Source organism: Arctopsyche grandis, chromosome 4, assembly GCF_051622035.1.
Source record: "Arctopsyche grandis isolate Sample6627 chromosome 4, ASM5162203v2, whole genome shotgun sequence".
Lineage (NCBI taxonomy): Eukaryota > Metazoa > Arthropoda > Insecta > Trichoptera > Hydropsychidae > Arctopsyche > Arctopsyche grandis.
This window is the reverse complement of record NC_135358.1, coordinates 27,516,129-27,541,181: the sequence shown is the minus strand read 5'-3', so window position 1 is coordinate 27,541,181 and position 25,053 is coordinate 27,516,129. Positions and strand designations below refer to the sequence as shown.

Here is a 25,053-nt window from a genome sequence, read left to right as displayed (position 1 = left end):
GTTGGTAATCGAATTTTTAGTACTTACAAAATTTAATGTAATCTCGTAGGCTTTAAAAATAATAATTAGTTTCAGGACATCGATTCTTTTTATTTATATATTATATAATATCTATGTGTATTTACGACTAAAAAGGAAAGGATAGATACAAAAAATAGCCGATTTACTTCTTTTAAAAAGTTTCATATTCAAAAAGTTTATTTTTGATAAACGTTTTCCCCTCTAAGCGTAAAAATTTATTCGAAAACTTTCCTCCGCCTCTAACTGGAAAAAACTCAAAACAAGTCAAATGTTATTAGAAATTTTGAACTGTGATATTCAACAATCTACATCTACAATACAATTTACCAAAACGCGTTCACGAACTTTCGTGAAAATAATACCATGAAAAAACAAATTAATCTACATGAAATATTCGCAATATTGAAACGTGCACTTTATTGTGTGCGAAATATGTAATATAAAATTATTCACCCCTTTTGAAGCGTTTCATATTAGGTAAAAACTTTCGCATACTTCATCGGTCCCCCCGAGTGCGACATATTGAGCTTTCGGGATGTACTAAAAATTCCTATAAAAAGTAATTTTCGACCGTATGTGAATTCTCACTTTGACGCGAAAGCAGAAACGTTTCCTTCGTACAATTTCCGGCATTTGCGCACCGATATAAAAAAAACGAAGAAAAAGAAAAAATAAAGACGACCCCCTAAAGAAACGCAAAAATGAGAGTAGGTAAAGAGCGAGCAACTCGTGTGCTGTAAATTACACGCGAAAAAAACATATGTTTATATAAAACTTTCAACATTTTTTTATTAACCAAAAAAATATATACCTAAAATATATACACATGAGAGAAGTACGCATCTTCCGAATCGGGCTACTGAAAGAATATGAAAATGAGATAAACAAGAGTTTATGCATTGCTAATGCGAACGAAACTCTGGAAATTTCTTTGTGCACACACGAAAAGCGTATAATGCAAAGTACATATATACATATGTATTATACATATATACGTGCAATAGGAATGTACATACAATATATACTATTTTAAAAAAGCAATGTTATTATTTCACGATTCTACCTGAAACGAGCGCATTAAGATATACAGTGCGTCGGGAAAACTAAACGAAAAACTAAAGCCAATACGAGGAAATTCGAATAATCACAATTTTCCGCCACGTTCGCCGCCAGTCGATTATTAACGTACATTCCCGGCCGAAGTACACATTCACGGCGATTTATTTCATTTTTAGCGGTGAGCATTTTCGCATCGTAATTAAATTGAAATTATGAAAAGCAACTGGCATACATACAATATTAACCAACTTTATGTGAGGGTTTTATTTACATTTCCCTAATGACGTTGTACATTTGCATATTTTCTCAAAACAAACAAGAGTATTACGCGATCGAATTATTTCACACTGTTGCCCCGCATTCCGCGCTCCCCCACCATCTCCGTGCGCGTATATCGAGAATATTCGTTCTAATTAATTAAATAATATGATAACGCATATTACTGCGCAACCCACTCGTCGTCAGTGCAGATTTGACGTGTAGAAATGTAGGGCAGTGGCTTGGCAAACGGCATTAATTGAACTGTAGCGATACGAGGCGTAGCACACAAATTCAGCTGTAGCCAAGTTAATTGAATCCCAAAGCAATCGGCCCAAAATCTAACAAAATAATTAGAAAAAATATTGTTGTTGTTATTATTAAATCGATATATCCCGCTTGAGGGCAGACGCACAGAACGAGAGAACTCTCGAAATATTAATTTCGTAGGAATTACTACAGACGTGTTTTAATTACGGTCGTCGTCTAATTAAAACACGCTTAATTAAACGCATCTCTCGACCTTTACACCATTTTTTTTAAACATCCCCCGAATCGAACGAATGCAATGCGCTTAATATTCAACACACGGCGATCGTTTTGAATTGAATTAAATTCGCCATACATATGTATGGCCTACATACATTTTATGTACATGCATACAAACACACGTTTCTGTGTATGTACATACAATGTATCTATTACATTTTCATTCGTTCTAGACCGATAACGACTAGGTTTAGGTTTCGCGGCAAAACTGAAATGGAAATATTTTAATTAAGTCCCGGCAATTAATTTTCCAAACAATCATAAACAAAACTTTCGCACAGATGACTAATTTGCGTGCTGTAACAGTGTAATGTGTGCGCCATTACGCGCAAGCCATTCTAAATCCTACGCTACTAATTGTAAACCGCAAGCGAACAGTGACAGAAACTAGTTAAATTTAACAAAATGTATGTATTTATACGTTTGTAAATCGTAACATATTCTTATCGTAAATCCGATTGTTACTTACAGCCGTATCAATCAGAGCGAACATTAAATTCGGTACTAACTGACGCAATGATTAAACAACAACTTTTGATTAAAATCTAATTAATCGATTTTCGAATTAATAAACCTGAGCTGACAAAACATAATTAGTCTATGGATAAAGAGCCTTTTAAAGCAAACGTCACATTTTCAATCAATTCCTGGGGAATGTGACATTTCAACAGAATATTAAGTTCTAGATGCGAATTCGAACCATCATCACCACAGCCGTCGAGTATAATCGTAGTAGAATGTACGAATTGTTAATAAATGACGTGAAATAATTATTGCGAGGGCAGGAACACCGGCGGACATTTCGTTTGACGTGACGGGGGTTCTGTAAAAGGGGTGGTGAATAGGGAATGGGGTTGTTCTGTTTACCCTCACCGTCGCTAACAGGGTTATGAAAATTAATTGAACGCCATTAAACAAACACTGCAAAGTGTTTGCCTTTTTTGCGCGGAAGCGGCCATCTCCCCATACAATGGAATGAAAATAAACTGTGTTTTGTTAAGCTCGAATACGCGCATAAATCACTACCGATTTATGCGTTGACTGCTTGTGGTTTTTTTATTCGGGAAAATTTTAATCAACAATTAACAATTTCAATAATTTTAACAATTGCTTATCGCTTGTTAACGTATATGATAGATACACTATACATTTATTACAAGTAAATTTTTGGGAATTACGTCAATACGTATGTACATACATATATATACGTAACATACATTATGTATGTATTATATGCATTATCACATATATCCGCTGCTCCATCTATCATTCATTTCAAAGCCAAATCCCTACATATACTTATACTATAAATTGGCAGATATGCCAAGCTTTCCTCGGGTTCATTTTAACTGATACAAATCAGTCATTGTAAAATTACGGAAGACTTAAATTATTTCATTATCAAACAAATCACAACTTTTTTGATGCCTACGTACGAACTTTTTTATTATATTTCTAAGGCATGTGTTGTATAAAAACATACATATATCGTAAATGAATCTACATACATATGTTTTGTATATGTTTTATTAATTTTTTTAACTTTTCCATAAAAATTACAAATATGCTAGAGAGTTCCATTAAATTAGGTTCAGTCTTTTCGAGTTACAAGGCTCCATGATCCAAAATAAATATAGCCTTTGCTCGGCATAAATGTGTATATAAAGATTGAGTTGTAATATTATACATATATGTATATAGCGATCCAAATAATAAGTAAAAAGTTGTTGACAAAGTACAATGAGAAAATTCTTTGATAAAACATTTTTAAAAATGTCTCTGAACGCGCCCAACGTATTTGGACGACTTTGACAATAATAATGGCTTTATTTATTTCAACTTCACATAAACATATTATAGCGACATTTACATATGTATGTAGAACTTCAGAACGCACCCCAAAGACGACCAATTGCGCAAAATTCACAGAAAACGTAGCTCATCTCGTCGAAAACAACGAGAAAAGTTGAAGGATATTAAAACGATTAATCAAAGATATAGTCGGTAATTAACCAACCGACGAGAAAATAAGATAAATACAAAAGTGTCCGCTAAGACGAATGAACGACACTGCCAAAATGGGAATTAATATGCTGCGCAAACTCCACCTCCGGCACCATATCCGACACTAACTAACTAACATTGTAGAGCATTGGTTCAAATTTTTAAAAAAGTAAAAAAAAATGCAATCATTTCGAGCGATACACAATCGCGGGGGTTTTATAAAATGTATTCCAAATTCGAAGTGAAAGACAACGACCCCGTAACGACCTCGCGACGAATGCGGTCCGTGAAAAACGTGAGCACTTTACCGCGACGCTGCGACCATCCGTTTTCCGCAAATATGATATGTGGACCGCCTGTCAAGGGGTGGATAAAACGATTGCTCTGTAACGAAAAGCGCGTACGTGTGTGTCTGAAAAACCGCTAAATCGCGACCAGTCGCCATCATTCACGATGCACGATCTACGGACGGATGATGGAATTTCAAAAACACCACCCCACCCCTCCCACCGACACAAACACCTGTCCGCCCCAGGTGGAGCAATCAATAATGGGCATTTGGCGAGATTAAAAAAACATGCCAACACCTCTGGCCCTACGAAGGGATTATCTAGGGGGGGTGGGGGCGAAAAAAAGGACGGACGGCGGATCTTTAATGGCTTCCGATACAATCAACGTGACAAATTGGTCGGATGCGGATAATCCCAACATCAAACTTGACTATGATACCTTTATTGAGGGCATACCTGCTACATACATATACAGCGTGTTTCAAAAGTATTGTTTACAAATTTATTTAAAAAATATTTATATATGTATACTTAACATAAATAGATTGTGCGGAACATACACATACGAAGTACACGTCCTAAGCAATAAATGGTAAGCGCGTTCGCTTTTAATGGAGCAGTAAGGGACGTGTTAATACTGATAAATTCAAATTCACCTTGGGGCTGAAACGTCGAGAGAGCGCAATTCCAGTTGCTTTTCATAATAAAGCCAGTCATCTTTTGTTACTAAAGTTTCGCTCTCGTCGAGCCACGCACACAATAATCAAATATGTACGCGCACCGGAATATTTTGTATAACTTCGCACAGCCTACACATTTATATAATAAATGTAGAACGCATATGTATGTAAGTAGCATCAGAATTGTGTGTGGAAAACGGCTATCGGGTTATTAAATTAAATAATTAAACAAACAAGAATAATATCATTCTCTGATTAGTCCAACTGCGAAAATCTGGCCGAAACAAATGTCGACGATGGCTGAAATGATGTACATGTGAATTTATTTTTGAGTTTAATATATGTAGATATATAAATATGTACAGAATCGATTAAAATTTGATACGATAGCGAGTTGCCGTGATTCCGGCGTCAATATTAATTACAGGATAGAGCGTCGTTCCGGTTCCGGCACCAGTAGGTTTCCTTCCATCCGGCGGCCATATTTTCCAGTTTTCCGGTTCGCCACTTGGCCGGTGAGTTCAATTATTCATTTCGATTTCCAGCCGCTCTCCTTGCGGCCATACTGCCCGTACTAAACACACCACATACCTACATATTTATATACGCGTTCGATACAATGGATAACTCTATTCGAAATGCGCCACTAGCACCGTTCAGAAAATCCACACAGAGGAAATGATATTCGCGAGCGAAATGCAACGAGACTGAATTTTCTCGCAATAAAAGAGAACGTCCCGTCGTAATAACGGAACGATCCCATAGAGCGAAATGAAAGGAAACTATTAGAATAAACGTTACGCTAAAACGAACCGAATTTGTTTAAACGGTCCACAACTATTCAGTTTTAAAACGACCGTTCTTGGGTAAGTGGATCGATGTATCATTACGCAAATATTCGATCAACCGGCGAATTTTCTCATAACCGTCAAGATGGATACGAGGCGATTCCTCAAAGGAATACTATCGATCTAAGTATGCGTACGAAGCTGGAAACAGGATATAACATATTCATGAATTCTTTTGTTAAAGTCCTATTCCGCAGAAACGTTTGCGAAATGATAACCGCGAAAACAACTTTAGAGCAATATTTCTACGTATTGCAACACAAACACGCATACATGTGTGCGTTATTGAAATATAAAAAAAATCAATTGAAAGCAGAGCACACACTACGCGCCCTTAAGGTATCAAATAATGATGAGTTGAACTTTGACAGATATGTACGTACACACATGTATCGAAAAAAAGGACCGTGAGCCCAAATTAGAGACCTTATTGCGTAGGTACAATATATAAATTTCTAAGTACTCGTTAAATATACCAACCAGTTCATGAATAGGTATTATATTTACATACATGTGCACGCATACGTAAATAGAGCATAAGCGGATCGATGTCACACACGTCCACATGTCAAAAGTGAGACTAAAATTTATTTTTCACGGTTTTGCAATTGCAATTTCCGCCTTTTTGGTTCGAAATGAAGAGTTACGAGCTGATCCAGAGTACAATGTGACCAGACAGCCAGACACGCGGGGTGCACTCGGCCCGAGTAATTCGATAAACAAACTGACTCGCCCCCAGGCACACGTACGTATGTACATACATACATTATACAACAATATGTATACGTATATACCACCTAGGCATATATACATACATATATGTTCATAGACGAAACACGACGTAGAAGTATAAATAATTTAGTGGTTTCCCCGAACAGACGTATCCATCCCGTTATCCTGCGAAAGGAATATCCCGTTCGCGAATTCCGTATTTAGAACGCCTGACAACACGACGTCAATTGAATAAATATTGCATGCGATTGGGAATATTTCAAATAAAAAATTAATACATCGTATAAATATAAAATTAATCGGCCAAAAATTTTTCCCGAAATAATTCAATTAATTTTCACATGAAAACGAAACATGAGCTAACTGCCGCTTCAGGTCGACTTAATTTTAACAAAACTAATTCAACGCGGTACGAAATCCGTTTAAAATAAATGTAGCAACAAAAACAAAACATCAAAATTAATCAAATTTTAAAACTGCGGCACAAATTCACGTGAATAAATTTCAAAAGAAAACAAACAAAATTTCATAAAATGCATACCTGTGTTCGGAATATAAACATAAAAAATTCGAAAGAACATATATTCGATGACATTACGAAGCAAAAATAACAACAACAGTCAAGGTAAATATTTGTGATATTATTATTTTTATAAAAAGAATTTCATTCCAAATCGAAACCGATCCCGATTACAAACAGAAACAATACGATAGGATATAGGGATGCCATTTTTCACAACAGAAAAATCAATAACAAATTGAAAGGCGAAAATAAATGCATGACAATCGCGGCTTAGTTATGTATGTACATACATATGTATGTATGTATGTATTGCGATAGCTATTCCATTATCCCGTGCAAATTTCCGACAGATTTCTTCCCGGTAGTTTTGAATTTTTCTGAATTTTCATATCACAAAGGACGATGGGGGCCTTTTGGGCTTTCAACTTTCAAGTGGTTTTTAGCTGAGGCAATATGGACCCGTGCACGTATGCTACTGATAGATGCTCTCATTGTTTCCACATTACAAAAGGCCATCGCGAACGTAGACATACATACATACGTATGTATATACATAAATACATATATAAACGAATCTACAATATATGCGCCGAAAGGCTTTATGGCATTCTAGCCACAGCCTCCTTTACATTATCCCGTTGAAGCGATTTTTCCCCACGGGAGATTTCCCCGGGAAAATATTATTTTTATGTACGAAAAAATCTCGACGGGGACACGAGACGCATTTGTGAAGACATGCACATTATCCTCAGACAGCCTAAACGCGTACACACAACACCACAATATCTCTTTATTTTATTTTTTATTTATTTATTTTAAAATACAATTCACTTTTACAAAAAAATTGACATGTGCACAACAAATGCAAACTACATATGTACACAATAATATATTTATGTGCTCCTTAAACAATACGATTAATTTTCATAAATAAAAAAATACATAATATGTACAAATGTATCAAAAACTTAATCACAATATGTATCTACGTAGATAAAATAATCGAAATTTCTCGCGATATTTAAGGTCGAAATTTCTAACGATAACAATACTATGTACATATGTATATGTAAATGTATATATGTATGTATAAAGCGAAAAAATATGCTTACTACGGTAATATTACATTACTTAAAGGATTTCCTTGTACTATTTATATAATCTATAGTCGGTTAACATGTGTACAGGATAATGCCGACCCTTCTCAAAGTATAATAATTTTCAAATGCAAGACAAATCAGTGCGAGGGAATTAAATCAAAATTTTCACATGACGAAACTTCAATATAAAATTTGGTACCGAATATACCCAAGAATTAGTAAAAAGTAAAGCTCATTCATTTCATAACATCCCGTCCATCTATCCTTGGGGGATTCGCGTCCATTCCGCAACACCAGCTCGTAAATATTCATCAAAATTTGTCTCGAAAGCTTCGTCGTTTCCGTCTTTTGGCGCAACTACGTACATACATATGTATGTATAGGTACATACTACTTGGAAAGCGAGAGAGACTATTCCATTATTGCAAAACAAACCCATTATTTCGACATAAATTTGCAACATTTTACACGCCGCGCGCAGATCTCAAGATTAACACAAATTTACGTGCTAACACTTTTTCTTTCTTTGCAGACAGATTTGACGTGCCGACGCAACCGGAAGAAGTGTGAATTTAGTTTGAGCACTACTACTTAAATACTACGACCGCTGACAACGGTCAAATCCAAGTTTTCAAAGAACGCAAATTTCATCAGTGATAGCGAAAGTGTGAATAAGTGAATTTATACCAAACAAAAAAAGTTCGATCTCAACGGAGTAACGCGTCAGTTAATCAAATAAAAACGGACTATTTCGGAGCAGTTTTCGTAATGAGGGCCACTTCGGCAGTTACCAACAACATGAAGATGTTAACGGTAGCTACTATCGCAACTTGGACGATTTTCCTATCGGGTAAGTTCTCTTCGATATAACACTCTTACATAAATATGCATATACCTATGTATGTACATACATACATATGTGTACATAGAATATTAAGTAAAATCATCAAACAAATAAATCTACATGTAACACGCAAAAATGTATGCTCCCTACCGTATAAATACATATAACGAAAATTAATAAATCGACATATTTATATTGTATAATATTTCAGATGTAATAAATAACCCGTTCGCAGACAAACAAGGCTATATTTTATCGACATTTTATACGATAGCGTTCATTGTTTACACGTCTTATGTATATAGAACAGTGAAGTGATTTTACATATGTACATACATATGTACATACACAAGTATATCTGTATATTTAAAATACGATTTTCTCAAAAGCCTTACACACTTTTCGCGATGTATGTACATAGATATCATCTTTGAATCAAATTATAATTTATTAAAATATGTACATACAATATTGTTAAATAATAAACAAAGTGTTCGCAACTTTCAGCTCGATTTAATAACATACATATGCATTCTTATAAAATTGATTTTGTCAAACAAAAAACTTTTATAAAATTTATTTTATATAAAATACTCCTACAAAACAAGGGAAAAAGTCAAAACACGTAAAATTATAAATCTAAATTCTAAGTAACTATGTGTATTTACTTAAATAGAGAACTATAATACTACAGACCTAAAAATACATATGTATGTATGTATGTACATACATACATACATATGTATATTATTCGTCTATCTCTAAAAATCTTTTTTTTTTAAAGAAGAATCGAAAAAGGTGAATATGGATTATGAGGTGATGGAAATCTCCAGTAACGAAAATAAGAAAAAAAAAAAAAGGGTTTTCCCTACCCCTATTTCAACCATCGTCTCTTCGAGACCTTTTTTCATTAGGAAATAAACATTGGTTCGGAAAAGCTGGCACGACGAGATAACCTGGAGTGATGATCCTCTCTTATGTAAAGTTATGCGCGACGACACAGCATCATACCTAACGACCCGCTTAGCATATAGCCGAACCCTTCCCGCGACAGGGGCGCTCAACCGACAACGCCGTAAAAAAAACACGTACATATGTACATACATATTCCAAAATCGCCAACCCTGAAATGCGATCCAAACATACGACAACCGTGAATGATATATTATAATATTGTTCACAAAGAAGAGAAAAGGAACGGGGGGGGGGAGGAAATATGCGTGGATGTTTGCCGAGAGTCGTCTGACATTTGCACAAGTGTCTTCGGCGATATTGTCACAAACGATAAATGCGCATACAGTCACTTACACAAATACCGTAAGAAGAATAAAAAATAAATACAAAAGTCAATAGACAATGACTACGATATACTGACGATTTCATCTGAATGTTAATCCTTTTGCAAGGTGGGCCCGTATCGGTTGTACCAGTGACCCGCAATTGTCCAATTGTGACCGCAATTGTTTAACAGCGACCCTATACTTGTCCTCCTTCCGACCGACCGCGTCGTACAATCATCGCCCGAGTAATCTCCGAAGCAATATAAACGCAAGGATAACAATCTCAGATATCGCCAAAGGGAAGTGCAAGTGATCCGACGAGGGGTCGCGGTCCGCGGATTGGCCGCCCCTATTTCACCCGTCCGATCTCACCCTTGGAAAATTCAAAAATTTTGGTTTGAAGACGGCATAAAATGTACATGCATATACATATATGTATGTATGTATGTATATTTCAAATTAACACACGCACACGGTGTTAATTTGAAATATATCAAATATTAATGACGCGATTAATTATTCATCAGGATATAAGTGTGTACCTATGGGTTATTGTATCCGTACGTGCAAGACATGATTCTTGCAAATTATGTACATATGTTTTTATTAATATGCACATTTTTGCCGACGGTTTACACAAGTACGTCGCTTATGTAATCAATTGTAATCAGGTGTCGCTAAAATCGCAATAACTAAAAAACATGTTTTCGAACGAACAATGTATTGGTGCAAAAAATAAATAATGTTTGAAATTAGCTTGAGAGATTAAACGATTGAAGTCCGCACTTTCAATTCAAAGTCGAATGGCGTGAAATTTGAATTTGAAATACAACATAAATATTTAGCCTCATTAATAAGTATTCATACAATTGTTGTTTCCAATTAATAAATAAAAACATTATATTGAAGTATTATATTTGATTATAAAATTAGATTAGAAATAGATTAGAAAATTATTCTCTTTCTATTTGAACCATCTACTTAATCGAATACTCAAATTAGAAAATATCTGTTAACTTCAACATGTCAAACATTATTTACTAGATATAATATAATATTTACGCGTGTAGTCAATGAAGGTTTTCCGGAAATTAATTCCCAATTCCTCCTAAAGAGGATAAAAGGAAAAGCCCGACAAATTTTTGATGACTTTGATTATTATATTAAGTTTGTATTACCATATTTTGTACGAAACATTATCGACAGTTAAATCAGCAATACATCATCTATTGACTAGTGAGAAACTTACATAACTTTTATATTACGTAAATTTTACATACATACATACATACACCCAGCGCAAAGCGAAGCTTATCAGTAGAGGTAGGATAGTCACAGTGCAATCCATTGTTCCATTGTTGTAAATCCTTTGTAAAAAAGGTTCGGCAAACCTTTAACAATGCATTTACAACCTTTGAACAATACGCGGCACCTTCTGGGTCCGGTGACTACTTATCAGTCACAAATTTTACCGGAATCGCCCATTTTTCGCCCTATTGGGTCTCACTTTCTGGCAATTTTGTTTTTATACTTTTACAGTTGTTTTCAGCATACCTCAACGTATTGTTGCCAAAAAGTTTTAAAGTCAGTTTCCCCCAGACTTTCAAGTAGTGCGCGTTTTTTTTAGTGTTGTGAGCGTTGAGCGTAAAATATGAATTTTTGTCGATCGCCGAGAAATCAAAAATTGCCACTTTCTGGGAGGAAAATTATTCTTTTGCCGAAATTTATCGACGAACGGGGACACATTCTACCTACAATAACTGTATTTTTTAAGAAGTATAAAAAAACAATGAACAATAACACCTGTCGAAAGAGGAAAAATGGCAAAAAAACTGACTTCTCGAGACGAACGGATTTTAAAGAGAATTTTACTTCAAAACAGTTTCAAAACTGCGTCAGAAATTAGGTCTGAGTTCATTGAAGATGGAAAAAACAGTAAGCCTTAGAACAGTTCGATATAAACTAAATGAACTTGGTCTATTTTAACGGGCCGTTCCAAAAAATAACCCTCCTCACGAAGAAAATGAAGGATACTCGTCTTTGGTGGGCCAAAGACAAGAAAAATTGGACAGTTCAAGATTGGGAGACGATTACTTTTTCAGATGAATCCAAATTAAACCTGATAGGATCAGATGGGATGGCGCTAGTACGACGAAAATCAGGCGAACGCTATAAAGAATCGTGCTAAGCGCTGACTGTTTAACATTCGCCATGGTATGGTATTGGGGGCCATGACACGGTATGGTGTTGGGTCAATCATTAAACTAGATGGGATAGTCAACTCACAGGAGTATAAAAAAATCATCGACAAAAGCGTTATTCCTACATTAGAAGGCTTACCGGAAATGGTTAAGGATCTTGTCTTTCACAATGATTCAGCACCGGCGCATCGTTCAAAATTTCATAGTATTCAAATTAAAATACATTATTTATGATGTATGCTACAATGAAATTAGTGATGAATTATTAAAAAAATAATATAAATCACTACTTAAACGAATAAAACTATTTATTAAAAACAAAGGGGGTCCCATTAAATATTAATATAAAAAAACATTTTATTTGTATTCCCTACTATTATTTGAAGTCCTTCCCCCCCTTGATATGTTGAAAAGCTTGATATGTAAATCCCCTTGATATGTTGAAAAGCTTGAAAAAAAAAATCCGTTTTTATCGATTTTTTGATTTATGAAATCTACTCCAGGTATAAAAAAAATGATCATTTTTACTCCAAATTTACAATGATTCCCTCATAATGTTATCTATTGACGAAATCGCTTTTTTTTGCTGCATATTGATGAAGAGGAGTTGTAGAAAATAATACGAAAACTGTTATTTTAAATTCCTTTCCTAGTCTTTAAAAATATATGGTTATTTGCATGTGATGCAACTGATAAGCTTCGCTTTGCGCTGGGTGTATGTATACGGACATGTGTACATATATGTAGTATAGTAACACACAGATTCAGGCTATTTAACTATAAACAAGCATACTTGTATCAAAATCAAAATTAATAACATCCAATTTTGCAAAAGAGCCTTGTAATATTATTTTACATATTAAAATACAAATTCGAGTAAACAGTTGACCTTTCAACCGGAGGAAATTTCCAAAAGTTTACGCCTGCCTTAAGAGGCATTGAAAATTACATTACAGCTATTCATTTTTAATGGAAAATTAATTCGCACACCGCCGAAAGCAAGACCAACTAAAACCATATAAAGGCATCGCGCCATACAAACGCTAAAGGGGAAGTGATTAAACTTAATTTTAAAAGGCGAGGGAAGGGAGGGGGCGGCAGCGAACGAAGGGCGGTTAGAGATGAGCGCGAAAGGATTAATTAAAAGTTTTAAATTAAGCGAATGAGAGTTTGAAAACAGCGTCGGTTCATAATACAAGGAGCCGAAAGCGAAATATGATATCACACAACACGAAATTGCGGTGCCACAGATGCGGGATCGCGGCCAGGATGCACGACTTTGACGATGCACCCGGATGACAGATGATGATGATGCTCCTCCGTTCTGATTGTCGTAGGCCGTTAATGGCGACAGAAGTGGACCCTTACACACGTAGCGCATACACAATAATAAAAATAATAATAAATCACGACGACAACCGCACAAGGTTAAATATCAAGTTCGAAAGCGTTCGCGACAATAAGTATGTAAATGCACAGTTCGTCGGGCAAATTTGACTTACATATGAATAATGCGCAAAATACCCGGTTCAATGAATTTCGTCACATTCAAATGCGTCTTTAGCCGTTATGTTTCTGGGGCGTAAACAACGATACGAGAACGAGTCCCGTAATAACCTAAGAGCTTTTCCACTCGTATGCTTTTCTTCTCGTTTTTCTTATTTAACATTCTCGACCGTGTAACGTCGCGAAGTTCATATTACTTTTTAAGTTTCATATCGTTCACCGAGTACATAAAATCCACCTAACTTTATTTTATACGGTGCTCGCCCTTTAAACCGGGAGAAATCGCCTGCTCTCATGTACGTAAAAAAATGATTAAAAAACCTATACACGCAGAAACATGCATAGTACGTAACACTTCTGAAAAATTGCATTTTTTTAATAATGCAAAATTTTTGTATTATAAAATATTAAAAACTTAATTTTTCATTTTGAGTAGAAAATAAAAACCGGCAAAAAATTGAGTGATAATATACTATCAATATTTAAAAATATATTAATCAGCTAAGGCGAAACAAACCATCGACGAATTCTGCAGCACATAGCGACAAAGTGGCCAATCACACTGGACACCGAAAGGTCAAAACAAAGGTTACATATATGAGTTGTCGTTTAAATCGAATTACCAAATTCGAAAGCCACTCTAAAGTAAATAATACATAGGTATTTACACGTTTCGATCCGAGTCCAAAATCTGACATTCTGTAGTACGGTCGACCGTATTTTCACCGGTCGAGTGATTCCACGTTGTGTGAAAATTTGCATACTAAATGAAAACCTGCCCCTTTCATCACCCCGTCGCTCAGAGAGAAGTAATTTCGAAGCATTCAAGTCAGTTCAAAGTGAGAAAACCGCCGTGCGGTCGGTCGAAACATTCCATGATAATTGTTTCGTACCTCTACGACACGACCACCGTCTACGAAATATGTAAACGCGTAAAAATAGATAGAAATTGTACAAAACCCAATCATTAAGCGTAATTTCAAGCAATAAAATGGCAATCTCAATAAATTTATTTATAGTCTAAGAACCCTATACACAATAATTGAAATCGATTCAACGTGCCATACACACCTATTTTTGTATACAAAAATAACGAATATCACATCAAGGAAAAAATTTATTCATACAACCATCGTTTAAAGGTACTCAAAAATAGACCAAAGTTGTTTGTCTGATAAATTTTAGATTTATCAAGCGGAAAACTATGAATAATAAGTACAACGTACTGAGGATACGAAAACAAATTAAAAATCAATATTTATTTATGTAAGCGAGTAAGGGTTTATAAGTCTTTAAAGGTTCAAAAGGAAAATCCCTGCGAAGGATCGACGAATATCGTATATGTAATTTCCTGATGAATAACTTTCTAAAAATCCACTATAAATCTATGTATATATTTTATGTATGTTTATAAATATGTATATAAGTACATATATACACATACTACAAACATAATTAAACGAATCCTTTAAGTATTTTAGAAATGGAATAGAATCTTGAATCATTATCGTAGATGCTCAAATTCGAGATGAAACTCTTCAAGATCGTGATAGGACGGAACGTGAGCGAGAGTGCTGCAAGGGGATGAAAGTTTTGACCCATCTTAATTATGCATAAGGACACGGCCGAACAGGACAACTGAGAAGGAGGAAAGAGAACGGCGATAAAGAAAAAAAACTAAAACAAAATCCAACTATACAAGTAACTGAAAAGCGATTGTAAAAATGTATTTCAATAAAAAAACGGGAAAGTGTCGCTTTTTATCGAGTGGAACTAATAAGCCGACCGCGAAACTTCGACTCACAAATCCGCTGAAACCGGTTAATTAAGGGTTAGAGCCCCTCTCCGGGTTATGCATATTGATCTTTTGTTAACGTTAAGTGGATGTGTCGCGGAAGTTTCCCAACAAAGTGCTGAAACATTAATGGAACGGGATAGGGGATGAGGGAGAAAACGCAGAGGTAACCTAACAATACGAAGGAGGTATAGGAGTGAAATTCCACCACCCCAATCCTTACACAGAATAAATATATGAAATGAAAAGACCACTTTCGCAGAATGTAGGGTGCCGCCGAAAACGCTCCACATTAATCACCCCCATTATGGTAAAGTTAAATATTATTTTAATTTAAAAATAAAGCCAAGATGACAGCGACGGAGACGTTCCGAAGAAATGTCCAATTATGAAGTGAGAAGTTGTTTTGCAACATTCATTGTTATACTGTTGACGACGGGCTGTGTGACCTTCGTGGCCATCTTTAGTGAAGTTCATTACGGCGACACCGTTTGATTCGCATTCATGCAAAGGCCGTGTGACAAGTCAATGGTGTCTTTCCGGTGAGCGGACTCGAAAAAAGATTGGGAAGTGCTGACGCCGTAACGCACGCACATAAATAAATTATACGCGCTGAGTGGTTGTCAAGAACGCAGTAATGGACCAAAAAGCGTAAACAGTGGAAATAGCTAGAACTGAAATCTGAACGGAAACTGAAACGCTGAAACATTTAAGAGGATTATTCAGCCGTTCGGAAAACAAACCGACAAACCTCTGAGAGAAAAGTTTAAGTGCGACACATTCAAGACCGCGCTATTGAAAACCATCTTTCGGAAAATCCCCCCCCCCCTCTCTCCCTTCATCCTCCATCTCATCGGCGAGATTAAAAGTGTATACTTTTCGATTGTTTATTTCGTTATAGCAACAAGATCGAAAAGAAACATAGCAACTTCTCTGTTTTGGTGAAACTATACATGTAAAACTATACATGTACCACTAGCTGAACACGGCATGCGTTGCAATGCCACAATAACGCATGCAATTCCCGTTTCCGTTCCCATTTGTCGGAAAAACGCAGGCAGCGAACACTTTGATCGCGATGCGAAAACATTTGAAATTATAGCGTTGCAATGACACTCATTCCCGTTTTTCCCGTTTCCGTTCCGTTTTTTTTCACAGTAATCTTCCCAGACATGCATACAACAAATCCTGAAAGTTCCATCGTAATCGATTCAGTGGTTTAGGAGCCTATTCGAGACACACACACAGACATTCATTTATATAGATATATAGATATACCATAATACCATATAACATATTATATATGTATTTACATACTTAAAGTTCGAAAAAACTTGAATGAATTAAAAAATACGACTGTGTTAAAATCCGAAACTCGTTATTTGAAGAAAACAATAGGTACATGGGATTGAAAATTTAATTTGACGCTCTAATTAGAAACTCGATATTCGCCCCATTCATAAATAATTATTAACATCGCGGAATGGCTTTTTAAAATCAAAACAGTAAAAGTCACTTTTAATAAATGGCTGAAAACGTTTCGAGTAAATTGAAAATTCGAATCGAAGCAATATCGACGGGTCTTCGAGCACCGTACTCTTACCCTATACACTCGATAGCCAGGACGAACGACACCGAAAACTCGAATTTTAATAACGATCAAATTACGACATACCTTTTCCGCCGGTAGAAATTTTGGATATTACCAGAAATGAGAGGGCAACGAGAGAGGACTCCTTCCCATTATTAATGAATTTCATTTCCGCGGGAAATTGAAGCGTTTGCGAGTGCATTTTGAACGCGCAGGAAATTGAAAAAAAAGTTTCAATTTGAATATGAACAGGATTTTAAACTTTTCAACGAGTAAATTAATAATTAATAAAAACGCGTAATTTCATTGAATTAACACATATCGAAAGCAGTTAACCAGTCCTTAGCGTATAATAAATAAAAGCTTTCGACCCTACCATAAATTCAATACACATTGATTTCTTTTAAAACCTATAAATTTCCACGAGTCAGTCGTCTATCTAGTTTGAAACCCCTATTTGGAACCTTAACGACATTTCCGGCACCAATTTCGACTTACTTCGATATATGTACATACATACATATGTACATATGTGCATATATATTATACTAACATGCATATATTGAATATCTAGAACAAATAAATTTCATTCAACAAACGAAACGACCCCTATAATTATGCATCGTCTGAAGAGTTGCATGAACGAGCGAATTTTAAATAATTCATTCCAATACTCATATTTGTGTTTCGTAATATAATAATACGGTTCGGATATTAAAGTTACACACGTATTTTACATGGATCGTTTCACCAGTACAAAATTTCAGGAAAGCTTTCAAAACCATTTAATCCCATAATAACAGTGATTGATTGCGAGTAAAGTGCTTATTTTGTTTTCTTTTTCGTGGAAAACAAAAATATGCACGTAGCATAACGAACGAGCGCATTTTCCCATCCTTCCCATACCCGTCCTCCCTACCTTCACCCTCAAATCCCGTTCGTTATCAACAAAGGAATATCGTAAAATAGAAAACGCGTTTTTGTTTTTGAATTGGGCATATTTTTCGCATTCAGATCATAAAATAAAGAGGAAACGTACCGAAAATGAAATTAACGAAACAGGGAAAACCTTTTATGAATTGATCAATTCATGAACATTGTATGTAACTAAGGAAATAAAATCGAATAAATAATTCGCAGGGAATTATGGGAATCCCCCGCTTTTAACGATAATAATTAATCTCGAAGAAGTACTAATAATTCGTCGTATCATCCACATATAAAACTGTATAATAATAAAATTGTATAAGTTTCCGTTTATTTAAACATCATTATAATTGTAAAAATGATAAATAATTAAGAGATCACTAAAAAATTAGTGAACATGTTTGTAATTGTAATTAATTGTGATAGAAATTTCATTAATAAAAATAAAACGAGGTTTAAGTAAATTATCAAGTTTGGATCCCATTCTGCGGGTGTATTTTTCTTGAAGTAATTTCTACGAAGCGCATGTCTGCGGGCCGGGCGCTCCATAATCGACCCTGCAGATGCCAAATTTAATCAACTCCCACTGGATAAGGTATAATTCCACTTAAAGGGCCTGGGCAAACGTCGCAGGACATAGCCAGCGCGACAAATTGACTTTTTTTCTTACTGTGCCCGAAAAACCTGGATAAAGAGCAGATTCTTTCGATTGCCGTTGCCCTCTCGCTCAAGAAAATTCGCGAGAGAGGGCGAGGTCGAATGGAAAGCCTAAGATAAATCATGCACCTAGATAGACGAAGGCGGAACGGCAAAAAAAGAATAATAAGAAAGAAACTTAATTATACTCGAACAAAAGTATGGAAGTTATAATTGATGAGGCGAAATGACATGCGGGTTCAACCTGGAGCATTTATATTAAATTTTATCTACGGTGGAAGATTGGCATTCCGTAGGGAAGAAAAAACCCAATCCCACCCATTTCAATGTAATTTAATATAAATAAAAAGAACATGACATACGTACAAAAATTCGAACGGCGAAAGTTTACACGAGCGCTTTCGAAGAGAAAGACACCTAACATCCGACAAGTAAATTTTCAAACAAATCTAAAATTAATGGCGTATCTGACGTATTAATCTGAAACCTGTGCCGGTGACTGAGAACATTTTCTCTAAAACGAAATTTGATAAGAAGCTTTTCGCGAAAAGCTCCCGCCGCGTCATCAACACCGAAGCTTATTCACCCTACTAGACAAGACTGTAAAATCGAAATTAGTCGAGACAATTTTTCGCAATTTGCTCACTGCAAAAATACATAGGTATAAACATAAAACATCGACTTTCATTCGTGTAGTTTTAAATATTCAACAAGAAGAAGAGAAGGGAGGGGGGTGGGGGTGAAGAAAAGAGGGATAATGCGTCGAAAAATATGCATGAGACGCGAAGTCATCGCATTAAATCGGATCACGGTAGGTCATATAGATAGGTGGGGTTCAGGGGTTGACAACCGTATACGTCACAAAGTCCGAAAGGACATCGGCGTACACTTAATATCAAACGCGATGTCGTTAAACGCAGCGCGGTCGCTTAACGATCCTCTCGTCACCAGATCCTGGCGTAACGGTAACGGTAACGACCGACGGGGTAACGGGGTAACGAGGACGTTCGAAACGGATCGTTATAGTGTCGGAGTTTCATTCGCCAGCAGCCAAGAAGCATTATTAATACGAAGTCGCTGGACTGGCGGTCTTCAGATTACGTAGATACGATGCTGTAAAAATGATCCTTGATGTATGATTTACAAATGATCACAACGATACGTACTGCAAAGTCTCTGTAAACACTCGCAGATACTTCCCAGAATCGAAACAACATATGTAAGTACATAACTATGTATATAATACGTATAAAATATGTACATACATAGATAAACTATTACAAATTTATTCCACTTAAAATCCATATAAAATCACTATATGTACATATGTATGTATGTTTATTAATTATATTTGATCGTCAGGACCGCAAAGCTCCGGCTATCCCCAAACTATAATGCAATTTTGATCATTTTAGCATAAACTAGTTCAACACTAATCAATTTGCCTAATTGCGAACTAACAGGCCGTTTTCGAACGGACTAGCAGCACAAATTACTAGTTCTCACACACACACACACATACATACATATGTACATATGTAGGTGCATACGTAAAAACATTAAAAACCATCACTTCTGCTTTTGAATATTGAGTTAAAATGAAATATATCTTCGTGTACTGAAGCAAAAATTCATAACTATACAGAAAAACGAAAGGGTGCAAAATTGCTACTTGAGCAAAAAATCTTCTAGGGGTCATTACGATGAAATCTCAACATACCGCACGAAGGGCACTCAGGGAAGATGGCGAGAGAGAAAAAACGACGACCTCATAGTCTAGCCTGGCCTCCAGCTGTGGTTAATCTAGAAGGGCGAGTATTACACTAGAAGAATCGTACCTCTAAATTTAAAACTTCAAAAAAATCTACCATAGAAAAAATATGTTTTTTTTATTCTACATTATGTATTTTTTGAACGAAATATTTGGTTTTAACTAAAATATGTGAAATTTTCTCGAACTGATATTTCTTCAATTTCCGTAATCTGGTAAACTCGACGATACTCAAGACACTTTACGAGGTTAATAACAATAAAATAGGTTCATACGACAAATTTTATTATACACCTACCCTGATAAAACCCAAAATGTATTATATACACAACTTTGCATACACAAGCATTTCAAAATTACAATAAAGTAAAAAAAAAGTATGAGCTCGATAAATTTTAAGCAATTGAATTTGTTTATTCTCAGTAAAAATAGTCACATAATTCAAACCATCATTCTTTTCAAATGAATCGAAGTCGTACGTTATTAAATAAGAGTTTCCTGTCAGAACGAATCCGTATTAGGAATTCCGTTCAGATATAAGGTGAGAACACGTTTCGCTGCGGATAAAAACTTAAATTAGTTTTGGATAAAAGAGATTTAGTTGGGGTAACAACGACTGCGACGACAGGTTTGAGAAAAACTGCCACGTTTAGGGGAGGAGCATACGGACAAACACCGCATACGTACAAACGTACGGTGAAATCGGAATTATTTCCAAATCGTGGCAAAAACAATGGAAAGTTCGCAGACAAAAACGGAAGGAGGTCCGGCATTACGATAATAGGTTTTCCTCATTTTCAAATGGAAGCATAAATCTTGGCGACGAGCGCATTTTCCGGGAAAACGTGTCGCCTGAACTTTTCCGTCTGCTCTGGCATTTGGGTACTGCACCGTAACAGCGCCCACCCGGAAAACTAACCGAAACCACAATATACACACACACATACATACATACATGCAGTGCTAGTTCCTTTCAAGTTTGCACTAATCATCACTGTGAATATTCAGGTTCACTTACTAGAACACGCGAACGTAGCGTTATTATATCAAAGTTAAAATATCTTCGATAATATTATCTAAGCACCTAAAACAATTTCACTTGTCAGTAAAGTTCGACGTAGCGAATTTGAATTAATAACGGTCGAACTTTTTGTTATCATTATTAGAAATACTCTATATTGAATTCGTCTTTTCGGAAAATGACTCGAGCATTCCTGAGGGTACAACGGATCCATTTCAGCGGCATTCTTTGTCGACTTTTGCTTTAAATGTCAGTATTTTGAAAAAGGTTAGGGGTGTAGGCGAGGCGTGCAAAACTCCCTTTGCCGTGCAAGAACGTTATATATCACGTTGACACAAGTAAGTACGTACGAACGTACGTAGAAATGTATGGACTTAGGTATACCAAAACGTGTATAAATATTCATATCGCCCAGGCGCCCCTGCGAGACCAGGGCCGGACTAGCATTTTATTATAAACCCTCGAGCATCGTAAAGTACAACGTCGATACGCAACCCGACCGTAAATTATACAATGAGACGTACTACCTAAAATTGCTGCGCGCTCATAACCAGCGCTTTTGCGCTCACGCCAGACGAAATATTTCTAAAAAATACAACCAAAAACAGAACAAGCCGCGTTTTGCAGATTATCGTCGGTAGATACACACGTGTTTCGACGCAGCAGACGTGCAGAAACCGTGCCGGGGTTAGTCCCACCTGAACGGGGGCGAGGTATCCGAAGATAAAACGGTTCAAAGCAACCGTCCCGAGTCTAAGCCGAAGCGCAAAAAAAAAAACAATTACGCCAAAAATAAAAAAAAGCGTGGCCGATGTCCCCTCAAAATTCGCGCGACCGTTTGAACTCACATATGTATGTACGTGTGTGTACATATGTACTCAGCCGATGAAACATTTTGCGACAAATCCATAATAAATCTAAGGGAAGTATAAAAAGGAAAAGGGAATGAGACCCGCCAGAGACCCCCCGAGCACAAAACAAGTCTTTCTCTCTTTGAATTTGAATTTCGAATAAATATTGCCCTGCACTGCCGCGGTAGTAATGGATTTCCTCTCTCGCGGTGAAGAACGACCCGCACCAGAGGTACCCAACACTGGATAAACGACCCACGACTACGTCTTCTCTAGAATTCAATAGCAAGTCGCACTTGTGACTCCTACGAAGAAATGAATAAAAAATCACACAACAAGCCAATAGTGAAATGCATGTGCCATACATAGCTCTAGAATTCGTATTGCTTTCAATATTCAATTTTTTCACTACTAGCTCAAAATTTAGAGTTAAGATATACCTACTACATACATACGGGTCTACGTGACGAGCCAGAATGTTAAATTACAGAAAACACAAATATCGGAAGGCAAAGATCGAAAATCGAAAGATCTTAAGTCGAAAGATAAAAAAGGGTGCATGGTAAACGGTACATACTCATTCTGCGAGCGCACATTAATACGGGAGGAAAAGCCTGTTCCTCTTGTTCCTGTTGTATCCTGCTCGCGCAAATTAAGTAAGTATGTACGTGAGTATGTACCGTTTACCATGCACCCTTTTTTTATCTTTCGACTTAAGATCTTTCGATTTTCGATCTTTGCCTTCCGATATTTGCGTTTTCTGTAATTTAACATTCTGGCTCGTCACGGAGACCGATGTACATACATATGTACATATATAGATCATTTTCATCTAAACCTAGTGAGTAAGCAAACAAACCGATACACGGTTTGTGGAAATAACGATACTGTTAATATGTTTTAAAAAATAATACTGTACGGTCACGTTGCAATGAGATTGGCTGGGGGGGGGGGTGGTCCGAGTGGTGCCCATGGGAATAGAAAGGCCACACAGAAGACCCAATTTCCGACAAGTAGATAAAACGAAGGGGAAGATCCATGTTAACTGTCTGCAAAAAGTATAGTGTATAAAAGTACTAACGAAAGAATTAATCACTGAATTCCAATCCAAACACAAATAATGCGAAAATAAATACTCGACAAAAAATGTAAATGAATTTGCACGCTCAATCGATTCGGAAAATTTTCAATACGTTTGAAATCACTTGACTTTGATTAACGGTTTGTTTCTCTTTTTTTTAGATTGCAACATTTTTAAACGAGTTGTCCTCGACGTTAGGCGAAGCGAACGTATTAAACCTAAATAGGTATAACATAATAAATACACAAAAACACTCAACGCGACTTACTCCAGAAAATGACCTTTTAAAATGCGCGAAGTAAATATTCAATTTTGGAAAATTTTGAAACGCTGAAGAAATTAGGGCATTTTCCCTTTGACAGCAAAAGAGCACACGGATATTACATAAAGCAATCACATTCTAGGGGCGCGCATCTGTATAACAAGATTTCAGAAAACGTCGTTAGCATTTTAAACCTTACTTAACGCAATATATGTATGTAAATATGTATGTATGTATGTACATATACATAGGTATCTATGAACGTGTACAACAGTAAAGTTGTAGCAAAATATGAAGACCAGGCGTTAAAATTTCATCGAACGATTATAAAAGATAAGAGAACTACGTGTATGTACATACGTTAACTAGGACTGTGCAGTCGCTTCCAAATTTACCGATCCACTCCGACTTCATCTTATGATTCGACTCCGCCTCCGATTCCGACTCCAACTTGAAGGATTTTCATAACATTGACTTTTCTTGCAAATAGCGATTTTCGAAATAAAAAATTAAAGGTTTTAATAACCCCCCTAAAAATTTACATTTATTGGATTTATTGAATTATCAGTAATGAAATAGATATAAATAAAAGGTAAGTATCAACATTCATAGTGTATGTGTATAAATTTAATACACAAATAGATCAATTTAACTAAAAAATGAAAATACAAACCAAAATAAAAAAATTATGTGACGGAGGACACAATCAGTTTGGCACGACACGTCAAAATACTTGCAATTCAACAATTTTATTTATAATGTAATTTCAATTTCAATTTATTAGTCTATTTACTTCAATAAAATTGTAAACTCTAGTTGACACATACCGTAATACTATTAATTAAAGAATACAGTAAAAAAAGGAGTTAAAGTCGGATAATTTTTTATTTTTTACGACTCCGACTCCTCTTGAAATGCTTCCGACTCCGACTCGACTGCCCTGGTATACATACATTAATATACATACACACATACATATGTATGCATGTATGAGCTTGCAAATAAGTATATGTACATTAATGAAGTTGGTCGAGTGTGCAAAAAACTATTTCGCATTAAGTTAATCTTGACAATTTTTGCTTTAAAACGTCAATATCTTTATTATTCATGAGTATTTTTGATTTTTTTTTCGCGTTCGATTCAGTAGGATATTTTTGTGGAATACAATATATTTCAGTTAGATACTATTACTATTTAACAAA

At 35.8% G+C, this 25,053-nt stretch overlaps 2 protein-coding genes across 3 annotated transcripts in view; one reads left to right on the top strand and one right to left on the bottom strand.

Annotated features, from left to right (window-relative positions):
* Positions 1-25,053, bottom strand: part of LOC143911074 (uncharacterized) — a 53,460-nt gene that overhangs the window by 16,017 nt on the left and 12,390 nt on the right. The gene's annotated exons all lie outside the window — the stretch shown is intronic.
* The window catches only part of LOC143911091 (uncharacterized), a 40,096-nt gene that overhangs the window by 4,901 nt on the left and 10,142 nt on the right, over positions 1-25,053 (top strand). The window contains exons 1-2 of one of the 2 annotated variants that reach the window (XM_077429831.1): positions 4,329-5,376; positions 8,597-8,914. In XM_077429831.1, the coding sequence (XP_077285957.1) occupies positions 8,833-8,914 (82 nt within the window). In that variant the 5' untranslated portion in view covers positions 4,329-5,376; positions 8,597-8,832. Of the gene's footprint in view, positions 1-4,328; positions 5,377-8,596; positions 8,915-25,053 lie in introns of those variants that run through there. The other variant, XM_077429830.1, reaches the window with a different exon arrangement.